The sequence below is a fragment of the Platalea leucorodia genome, assembly GCF_965183815.1.
Source record: "Platalea leucorodia genome assembly, chromosome: 8".
Lineage (NCBI taxonomy): Eukaryota > Metazoa > Chordata > Aves > Pelecaniformes > Threskiornithidae > Platalea > Platalea leucorodia.
In genome coordinates this window covers 4,551,433-4,562,682 of record NC_138830.1, presented here as the reverse complement: position 1 = coordinate 4,562,682, position 11,250 = coordinate 4,551,433, and the positions used below count along the sequence as shown (strand labels likewise).

Genomic DNA, 11,250 nt, shown 5'->3' with positions numbered 1-11,250 from the left:
GGCTGAAACACAAGGAAAAAAAATACACATCAGCCCAGCCAGAGTTTCTAAGATTCTCCTAGAAAATGTTGTGACTTGAGAAATCCTTATGAGATTGGACAGCATTTCCATAACACACGGATAGCAAAGCAAGCGAGGTGCGTCTCAACCGATTCAGGTGGGATCCACCTTCTTCCTCTGCACAGGCAAGAGGAAGGGGGAGTTTGCCCAGTCTGTTTTCCGTAGCACCTCGGGCGATCAGTGCTGTGTGTTGGTGGCACAGCTGCACTAGCAGTTGGTTTCTCAAGGCAGAAGGAAGCAGCAAGAATGGGACAAAAAGGTGAAAACATGAGGCTACACCATCAGCCGACCCCTCTTTCCTTCATTCCAGCTGAGTGATGACCCTGCTCCATGTAATGCTTTGCCAGCTAGTAAGATCATCGTCCCACCGGGCTCTTCCATGGAGACACACATGTAACGTATTCCTCCCATCCTTTCCCTGGCTTTCCCGGCGGCCCAGTTGTACCAAGTATTTCAGAGTAAAATGACAGGTTAGCACCTGTGGCTCGGAGGTGTGAGCCGCAGCAGCCAGAAGGCACCCAACGGATGGGTCCTCCCCGTCTGCCAGCTGCAAGGTTTTTGTGAAATGAGACTTTTGCCCAATGTTCTTCCCGCGGTGCCTGAAGGAGGTCCATGCTCAGTCCCTCCTTTCTGGGTGTGTGGCCATGTCGCTGCCTTGCAGGTCTTCCAGCTCAGTCATGGCTTTGGCCAGGAACTTCTTGCGGCGGAACACAGCTGCGATCTCCTCAAAGGACTTTCCTTTTGTCTCCGGTACTTTGAGGTACGCAAACAGAAAGAAGACGAGAAGCAGAGCCGCAAAGATCACAAACACGTACGGTCCACACAGATCCTGCAGTGGGGGAAGTGAGAACAGGGGACACCACCATCAGCGCCGCAGCGATGTCTCCCCCTTCCTACCCTGGGTGGTTGGGGTGCCCTGCAGGGCTTAGAGATGGAGATCTGGGAGGCACGTGCACGTCCCGCTGAGCTGCTTCGGGAGCCCAGCAGTGGAGTCGTGCCAGTCATTTATTTGTACAGTTTTAGAGGGATTTCTTACCGCTATGTACTGGAAACACATTCCCACGATGAAGTTGCAGGCCCAGTTGCAGAAGCCGGCGACGGCAATGGCGGCGGGGCGCGGGCCTTGGCTGAAGAGTTCGGCTACGATGAACCAGGGGATGGGCCCGGGCCCAACTTCAAAGAAGATGACGAAGAGGAAGATCGCGACCATGCTGACATAGCTCATCCAGGCAAACTGGCTCTGCAAGAGGGTGCGCTCAGTGTTACAATCTCAACATGACTCTCATTAATTATCACTAATTATTTTAATTAGGCTTCTTTTTCAGAAATTTCTTTCTATTCAGACAAGTGGGGACTGGACACACATAATTAGAGCTCTAAACTCTTGTGCCAGGTGCTGGATGGGCCTGTGGTGCCAGTGTTGCCGCTTGCAGAGGGATGTTGGCGCTCGCAGCTAGCAGCTCAGCTGTACGTTCGAGCCCTCTCCTTGCCTGCAGCCTGGCCAGGAAGAGGCAAAATGGTGTTGTCTTTAATAACCAGGGTGTTCAGTAAAGGGGGGCACCCTGTATTTGGTTTTACATCTTGACAGGAGCTTGCACCAGTGGTTTGGACTGACTTTGATGGGGGCTGGCTCCATCCTCTGCCTGTTCTGCCCCATGTCTCACAGCCTGATCCCTCTCCTGGGTGTTGGGAGGAACAATTTGTCCCTTTTTCTATGACAAGATGCTAGTCTAGCATCCCTTCACCAAGCCATGGAGACGCAGGTTGAGGGTTTAGAGCACACAGCGCTTGTACGTGGAGATATGGCCTGGGTTTTCTTAGCAGCCATAGTAGGATGCCGTGGGAATAGCACAGTTGCCGTGTAAGGAGCCGAGGTTGTCAGCGGGCTCAGGGAGGGGACAGGGGACACCCGTCCTTTCTAGCAGCATTGGGGTATCTTAGGGGCCAAAGAGCGCAACATCCTCAGGCACTGCTATAACCAGAGACGGCTCCAGCTATGGCCACTGTGAACTGTCCCTTGTAAGGACAAATGTTTTCTGAACTTCTTTGAGATGAAAATGCGAAGAATTCGAGAAAAAATGGAAAGAAATCCTTACCAGGAGCGCAAGTCCAACCGTCATGGCCACGGCGCTTATTAACATGCCCATCAAACCAGCCAGGAACAGGGACCGCCTGCCTGCCTTCTCCACCAGAAAGACCTGCAGAAACACGTGCAGCAGCTCAGTCTCCAGCACCGCCACTCTCAGGAGGTTCGATCAGGTCCGTTAGCAATGAGCAGCCTGTTACCGCTACCACACCGCACTCTTGCCCTTTTAGCTCTCGTGGTAGAGATTTATGTGCAGGTTTGCAAGTGTCAGAAACTCTGCCGGTGGCTGTCAGGGAGCCAGACTGAACAGTTGCCCTGCAAGGGCAAGGCAAACTCAGAGCTCATGTGCTTCCAAGCTCTCAGGACTTCCCACCACTCCTACACATGTATTGCTGACTATGGACTTTTTTTCTCTCTCTTTTTTTTTTCAGGAAGAACAAACTTACTAGGTTTGCATTAGTTTGGAAGTAGCCTTCAAAATGTAGCATGATTCAAGTCACATCACCTTGCCTGTCCTAGGGCAGGGATGGTTGTGTAGCAGCTGGAACCAGGATTTTTCCTTCAATGGCTCCCAGATTCCTTTTGCTTCCCGATAGCCCCAAGGCTTAGCTTGCTCCTTCCCAGCTCCTCTTGGTGGACTCCAGTCATCTCACCCAGCTTTCAAGATCTAAGTCTGTACTAATCCCTTCACCCATGAGGAGATGTAGGTAACTCCAGAGGACAGTGCATCTGGCCTGCCCAAAGATACCATGCGCTAGCCTCTGAGGCTGCCTGCTCCTTCCCCTCTGCTTGAAAGGACACCTTTGGCCATCAGCTCAGCCTTTCCTGCCATTCCAGCAAATGATTTATGCTTCCAGGAGACCATCTCTTTTGCTGGAGGCAGTTCATCCTGCTAACTCGTGAAGCTGCAGAGGGTGAGCCTCTGCGCTCCCTTCTCCCCTTGCCAAGGTCCATCCGTCTGTCAGTGCTTCTGCCTTTCGATCAGAGTCTGTCATTTATTGACAGATGCAGGTAATTTTTAAGTGCTCATGGCCAAAAGAAGCAAAGAGCAAATGCCCCAGGCTGCAAGTACCGCAGCCCTGGGACAGAGATTGAACTGCCAGAGACCCTCCAAGCTGGAGAAGAACCTCTTCCAGCCACACACCTCCGTGCCTCGTTTCACAATAAACAACATGGTTTCTCCTCTGTATGGGATCTGTGATGGACTCCTCTAAAGCAGGTTCACCCCAAGACCTCCTCTCTCATGCACGCTGGACTAAGATCTCTTAGAGCTGTGTATTTCTACTGTGCTAGTCCTGCTTCGTGGTGGGCAACAGTCCTTTGCTCCCTAAGTCTCTCTAGAGACGTGAGGAAAATGGGCTTGGCATTTCCTGATCTTCTTATATTAACGACCACATTAAAAAAAATAATTGCCCGCTGATTGGAACTGTGTTAATACTCTCAGGAGAGAGATGAATGGAGGGAAAGGCTGTGAAAATGGATCCACCCTTTTATTGCTACGGCGCTCTGCATAGATACGAGGAGGGTAGGTGCTAGATTACTTTTATTACCCTGGAACAGCCTTTGGATATCACTCATGCAGGTGCTATGTACATACATAAAACAATTTGAAAGATAACAGGCAAGAGGGAGATTGTGAGCTGCTGGCTTCCCCATCGCAACCCCGGTCCCCTGCCTGCTCCCTCAGGAGAACAGGACCTGCAGAATTTCAGTCTCGAAGGCAACCTTTATTTTGGGGGAGATGCTGAGCTACCAGAGCTTCCCTGAACACGGTGGTGCAGTTTTCACTCATGAGGCATTTAGCAGTGCTCTTTGATAGCAACGGGTTGTATTTCAAGGCTCGATTTTTCAAACGAGACTTGCCCACGGAATGATTTTTCCCATGAGTAAGGTGTGCAGGGTCAGCCCCAGCTCTAGGATAAAATCATGTTTCAAAACCATGTTGTAGCTTGCTTGTTTTTGTAGTCTGGGGGGACAGAAGTATTTACTTACGGAGATAACTGTGAAGACTGTGTTCACCACTCCAACGCCAATGGTTGCGTAAACTGGTTGGTCAACTCCAGCTCTCTCGAAAATGTTTGTAGAGTAGTAAAAGATCTATCAAAATACATTAGGAAGAAGGATTAGGCAACAGGGCTGGTGGAACTTTTTGTTCTCTTGAGGGAAGAGTTGCTCTTGCTTGGCTGAGATGTGCAGCAGTTTAATTATGATTAGTTTTTCAACTTTTTAATGGCTTGTTATAATAATTAAAGCTGAAACTTTCAAAGGAGCCTGAGGGAGTTAAAAATCGCATTGAAATTCCCCTCCTGAGCTACTGCATTTGCACATTTAAAACTGTTTTCGTCCGTGTAGTCCCATGTTTAATCTTGAAAGCCAGATCACCAGCACCAAGAGCTGGAGACAAATATGAAGTCAAATGACTGAGTTTTAAACGAATTTTAAGAGTCTCGCTACATTGAAATGACTCGAATTTCTCCCTTCTCTCAAAGCATAAGCTGATTTCTGTCTCGTGGAAGTTAAGGGCAGGAGGTCAATGGGTAGCTGAGCCCACGGCTGGTGGATGGGGCTGGGCACAGCATCGAGCTGGGGCAGCCGGGCTCTGTGGGGCCGCTCATCCCCAGCTCATTCCCTGCTCAGCCGGGGCATCCCTGCATGCCGCTCCGCCTTGCGATGCGGAAATGCTCCTAGAGTTTTGAAAAACGGTGGGACAGAGGCCTCAACCTTTGTAAAGTTGCCACCAGACTTTCAAAAATTTGAGTCTTAGCCACTTTTGAAAACGAGGCTCCATGCTTCTAGATAGAAAATGGTAATTTCTGGTATCCCAGGAGGTGCTGTAAAAGCTGTTTAGCTAAAAATAGGTAAAAGATGGTGATTATGTGGTTCCTGGGGTGAGCGGGCGGTCATTAAAGAGAGCAAACTGCTGACGAACTCGGGTATGAGGAGGGTGATGGGAGAGCTCCGTGTGGCCTCGCCGTGCCAGCTGGTTTCATGCTGAACTCCCTCGCACCCTTCTCCCCCCCCCGCCTTCCCGCAGCCCGGCTCGGCGGTGAGGTCCACCTTCAATACTGATGGTGGTGGCCGAGGAGCCCACTGCAGTCACGGGAAAGCCTTCTCTTCACCCCTACGTGGCTTGGACGGAGCCAGCATTGCCTTTTCACGCTCAGCATGGATTTCTTCAAAGGCAAATGTTTTTGGGAGACTCACCGCGTTGATTCCTGAGAACTGCTGAGATATCTGCACCATCAGCGCCACGATGACAGCCTGCCTATACTTCAAAGAGGTGAAAAGCTGCCTTATGGAGACTTTCTTTTCACTAGCAGCTTCTTGCTTTTCCTTTTCCATCTCAGCAATCTCTTTCATCGGGTCACAGTTTCCTCTGAGCCTCTTCAAACCTTAAGAAAAAAAAAGATCAACATTTTATTTTCAACGGTAGATAAGGAGGAGAAGAAGGACAAGAATCTCTCTAGCCAAAACTGAGGGTAAGCCAGCCACATGGACAGTAGTGTCCTCTTGCTCTGAGGACTCCTGTGGCACACCAAGGATCAAAGGTGTGTCTGCTTGGCGAGGGGCAGCAGCACATTAGTTCTGCGAAAGCTCTGGGACACCACACTCAAGCCTCATCCCTCAGCAATGCTTATTAGTCCCATGCAAACATATCTCAATAGTTTCTGGTCCAGAGCTAATTCATACTTTGGCAGCTCAGGGCACGGGCATGCATCTCTGCCCCCAGGCACGTGGACATACTCTGTTCTACTCGATCCTGGGTTCTCACCTCAGTTTCAGCTATGTCCTACCATTGACTGCTCTTACTCTGCGTGGAGACCGCTGGAAGCAGCTAAGGAGGGCCACGCTGGAAGATGTATATGCGGTTGCGGTAACCGCTGTGGATTTGCTGTGTGGTTGAAAATAGCACCAAGGCTAGAGAGATCAGCTGTCCCCCAGAAGATTTTAGATCTGGCTGAAAAGCCTTCCAACTGAACGGGGCTTTTGCGGGGGTGGCATCTGCTAGATGCCATCTCTCTGATGGAAAGGAGTAACGTGCTAATGTTCACGCCACCCGCAGCGACATAGAGGCGAGCGTGCCTTAGGCAGTGGCTGTTTGCAGGTGTCCGAAATCCCTCCTGCAAACGTGCTGCGTGGGATGGAGCAACTATACCCAGTTACACGTGTGAGCCCTCAGCCGGGCTTTTCCTTCTGTGTTTCATGCTATGTGTAGTATAAAAACAACTCCAGACAAGCCCAGAATGTGTGTCTTACTCTTTTTAGCTTCCTCCACCTTCCCCAGTTTGATGTAAAGGTATCGGGGGCTCTCGGGGCACAGTAAGAGCAGGAAGAACTGCAGGAGGGCAGCCACACCGGACAGACCAAGGAGCAGGGGCCACAGCTCGTCGTTGCCCAGGAGAAAATCTAGTCCGAGGACCTGGAAGAATTGAAGCATGTTTGAATGGCTTATTTTGCACCCTGGAGAAAGAAAGCGATTGACCACTATGGCATTTCAAAGCAACAACCTGGAGGAAAACTAGAAGCAAATACCAATTCTTAGTCCTAACAATTTGATTTCTTTACTTGTGCTGCACATTTGCAAGGAGGGAATGAACAGATGGCTTAAATGTCATGAGCGTGACTTTGGCTTACAGGTGCTGTGAGACAAACCACTGCAAGCCTGCTCCCCACCCCGGGCTGACTCGGTCTTCCTTGGGACGTGCCACCAGCAGGAGACCTGTGCCTGGCCAGAACCTCTGCATAAACAGCTCAGCAAATACAGGCATGCTGATGAAATGTTTCTGCTTCAGACCCTGCTCTCCTCTTTTTTTAGGGTATGGTTTTTATGGGCATATGTGACCTAAGCAGCTCCACAAAGGTGCAGAGCTTGGCTGGAGGCTCACGCAGCGTGGGATGCCCCAGCTGCCCGGCCGCTAACCAGCAGAGCCCGAGCACTGGGGCTGCAGCGCAGCGCGAGGCTCAGCAAATAGGCTAACCTGAGCTTTGCTTCAGTGTGTGATTGTGGCACTGAAAAAGGTGCTCCAGAGGGGTTGTGAGTACTTGCGACCTTTTCCCTTCCATAATTTGCAAAGCATTTTTTGTATCCCCACAGCCAGTGAAGCCGACAGGACCTACCTTGCGGGCATTTTTCCCCATGGTCTGTCCATAGTCTTTGGCTAAGTCAGATTAGATGAACTTTATGGTTACGCTAAGTTTTTCTGGATGTGTTGGTTCTCGATACATTTATGTGCCAGCCTGTCACGTAGCTGGGACTCCTGCCGTGGTGGGAAATGCTGATGGGGATGTTGGACTCCCTGCTTCTCTGATGAAGCCATTTTTGCACACCTGACTATGAGGGACCTCATGTTGAGGATCCAGCCGGACTCTGATGAGATGCATACAAAAACTTTGCAGGGGAGTGCAGAAATTGTTTGCAGAAGTACTTTTTAGTTCATGGGAAGTCATCTTTGTTAAGGACACCTCTGACTCAAGGTAGGAGTTTAGCCCCATTAGAGCAGATTGCTTCCCAGTCTCCTTCAGTTTTGGGGTGGAATGATGAGTGATACCTCAGCATATCACCGGGGTATCCCTAATCTCTGAAATACCCTCTCTGGACTCATGCGCTTTCCTTCTTACCTGGCTGATGAGGATACCCGTGACGATAGCAAGCTGGTGCAATGTCCCCAGCGCTCCTCGAAGGGCCGTGGGAGAGACCTCGCTGACGTACATGGGCACGAGTCCGGAGGAGAGCCCTGCACCGAGCACACATGGGCGTCACCTCTTCTAGACCACAGCTCAGCAACCAGCAGAAACCGCTTCCCAAGCGGGAAAGGAGGATGGAGCCCGTGTGCTGCATCCCACATCCCACCAAGTCCCTCGTGCCTGGCTGGGAACCACCCGCACCCTGCAAGATGCTCGGATATCCCCGGATCCAGAGCCCCAGGCCGGGAAGCCTTTACACTTGGACACCTACATACGAGCATGGAGCAGAGATTGTCCGTTGGCAGAAGTTATCACAGAGCAAAGAGCTTTCTTAAACCTTGCCTTGAACCTTCAGAGTGGAGTATCATATTTGCATATCAGCAACAGTGATAAGGAGCTGTTATTTCTAAGCTAATTCTAATGTAATTCCATATTGTTTGCCTACTGTCTTATGGTATGTACAGTGCTCCTGTACTCTCTGCTAGATAGTACTGTTGTCTGGGGAACGGGATAAACTGCATGGCTAAGAGCACACTGTGACAACAGCCACCACGGAGATCGAGCCTTGAAATACAGAGGAGGGACTCGCTCCTTTCTAGGGTATGTAAAATAAACTGATTTCATGATCGAGCCAACCCAAATGCTTCTGGGAAAGATCCTGGATTGAGAAGGCCAGACATAGGGAGAAAAGGGAAACTCCCCCCTGTGAAGCCCCTTCTGAACTAAAAAAAGATTAAAAATTATAGGAAACGCTTAACTGCAGCCCTGGAGCAGCCAGCACCCACCCAGGGGCTGGTTCGCAGTGGACTTACCGCAGTACAGCCCCGTGATTGCTCTCCCGGCGATGATGAGCATGTGAGACGGCCCGAATTTCGCCAGCCCCATGAGGAGGTTCCCCGCGATGGAGAGGACGTTCACCACCAGCATGGCTTTCACCCTGCAAGGCAGCAGCAGCACAGCTCGTTCTGGCACCGCTCTCAGCCAAAGCAGCCGTCATGACATGCAGTCAGAGCTATTAAGTGACTGACTCAGCACTACGGGGGAAAAAATAATGATCCTAGGCACTGAAAAATATCAGGCAGGGGTGCAATCAGAGTACCTAAAAGTGTATTATATATCCTGTGCAAGGTGCCCTCCTCTCTCTTTTGCTGTGGAAAGAAAAGGGGGAATTTGGAAGTTAATCACGGCTGCTCATCAGCTGCGTGTCTGAAGTGCTGCAAGTTGCAATAAAACGTCTGATTTGTAATTGAGGATTTTAATAAGCCAGACCTCTGTGATGGCTGGAACAGTATTTTGGAGGTTTGAGGGGTTTTTTTCATTAAATTGGGGAAAATAACGCCAATTGCATTTCTATGGGGAGGAAATGGTTCTGGGGGAAAAAATCAAACAAAAAGGCTCGGGCTGTGGCATGCGAGCCACAGCACACAAGGTCCTCTCACCGCCCCAGCCGGTCGCCGATCCACCCCACGGTGAAGGAGGAGACCATGCCGCCGACGGCGAACACGGAGACGGAGAGGGACCAGTACATGGTGAGGATGTGCGGGGAGGCGGCGAGATCCTCGCCGGTGTCGGCCGGGGGTGCGAGCGTGCCCTCGGTGCCACCCCAGGGCTCCGTGCCAGGGACAGGGACGGTGCCATCCTCCCCGGAGGCGTTGGTGGCATGTCTGTCCAGGGGAGCGATGCCCAGCACGTGCCCGTAGTGGGCTTCTATCACCTGTGACGGGCAAAGAGGAAAAACGCCGTCAGCTCAAACCTATAACCACTCCCAAACCCTGTTTTGGTTTTTTTTCTGCCCCAGGAAAAGCTTTTCACAGACTCTGCAGGGGTGAAATCTTGGGGTCCCCCACAGCTCCCCAGCACCCAGCCCTCCAGCGGGGAGGGACCGCAGAGCATCCCCCCTCGTCCAACGCCGCTCCTGGGGACGGGGTGAGCGCGGTGCCCGGATTTGGCACCTGCGGAGAGGTGTTGTCCCCCGGTCTGGGCACAGGGACCGTGTTGCAGTGGGGACGGCACCATGATGTGCGGAGCCCCGCTCCTTTCACTGCCGGGGTGGCAGTGGGGGGTCCTCGCTGTTTTCTCACCCCGCTGCCTTATCGTGGGGGCTTTGAACTGCGGGAGATGGCGCCTAGGGAAAGGACCGAGCCCTCCTGAGGGCTTCTGCAAGGGACAAGCCAGCCCTGGCTGCCCTGAAGCCCTTGTTCCTTGGCCGTGCACGGCTTGGGGGGCTCACCTTACCTTCTGGGGGGCGTTAATGACACCCAGGCTGTAGCCATACTGGAAGAAGCCCAACACCGCGGTGAAGACGGAGAGGATCAGCGTTCCTGTGAGGTGCTGGGGGAGGAAGCAGAGAACAGCCTTACCCCGCTGTCCTAGCCCTGCCCAAACCCGGGGGGCTGCGCCCCATCCCTGTCCCAGGGGACCCCCGCTGCCCAGGACAGCAGCACCCAGGGACGCTGCTGCAGCAGCCCAGGCACTTTGGCTGGCTCCAAAGGAGAAGGGAGAGCCCCTGGGGGTGGGCAGAGAGCAATCTGTGCCGGAGCTCTCCCTACTGCGCTGCCCGTCCTCGCCCCGGGGGCTCGCAGCGCAGCAACGTGCCCTGCCCCATCCCCAGCGCGCGGGCAGCACCACCGCTGAAGCAGAACAGCTAGGAAAAAGTGATCAAAATGGTGTTTTTCAGCAGTGCTGTTTCGAGTGTTATTTCCTTCCATCACAGTTAAAATTATCTGATGAGTTGATGGAGCTCTTAAAAATAAAAAAATAATCCCTTGACCCCTTTGCCCCTGCACTCATTATGCAGACATCAAAGAGCAATTAATTAGGGGAGGTGAGGTTTTTTTGTTGGTTTTGGTCTTGGCGAGCAATAAATGCCATTGCTCATTGCTGGGCTCCTGCAGAAATTGTAGTGCAAAAATACCACCGAGCCACGGTTACCTTCTCCGACTGCATTTTGCTTTTCGTGTCCATCTCGCAGCTCCTCCGCTGTCCTCCCGGGAGCGGCCGCTGTCCTGGGCTGCGGAGCGAGGTGAGAGCTTGGGCAGGGAAGGAGGCACAGCAGGGCTGGGATGGAGGCAGTAAAACTGGCTGGTGCTCCGAGAGATGGGACTATATCAACTCTGGAGTTAATGAGAAACCCAAGCCTTCCATGCGTTATCTGGCCACTGCTCGGCTCAGAGCAGCCGCTACCAATCCCTGTATTTGGGGGGACAGATGAAACAACGGGAGGCCCGCAAAGACATAGAGCCGACCTGGGAGATTCAAATGATCCAGCTGGAAGGCTGGTTTGGGGCTGTCCCTCACTCGAACAGTCTGCGATGTGACATGCCGGGGACTTGGGAACGTGCTACAGCCTATTTCGAGATGTTCAGCACCTTTCCTAGCTTCTGCTGGGTTTATGTGCCTCATTACAAACCTCTTGCTGA

At 52.1% G+C, this 11,250-nt stretch overlaps 1 protein-coding gene across 1 annotated transcript; it reads right to left on the bottom strand.

Moving 5' to 3' along the window:
• Positions 1-676: 676 nt before the first annotated feature.
• On the bottom strand, positions 677-10,795 carry SLC2A2 (solute carrier family 2 member 2; the record flags this gene model as incomplete). Its single annotated transcript, XM_082319007.1, has 11 exons — positions 677-889; positions 1,097-1,300; positions 2,157-2,258; positions 4,139-4,243; positions 5,351-5,538; positions 6,404-6,566; positions 7,766-7,881; positions 8,644-8,768; positions 9,271-9,545; positions 10,067-10,162; positions 10,763-10,795. The coding sequence occupies 11 exons, from the start codon at positions 10,793-10,795 to the stop codon at positions 677-679; spliced, it is 1,620 nt and encodes a 539-aa protein (XP_082175133.1).
• Positions 10,796-11,250: the final 455 nt, after the last annotated feature.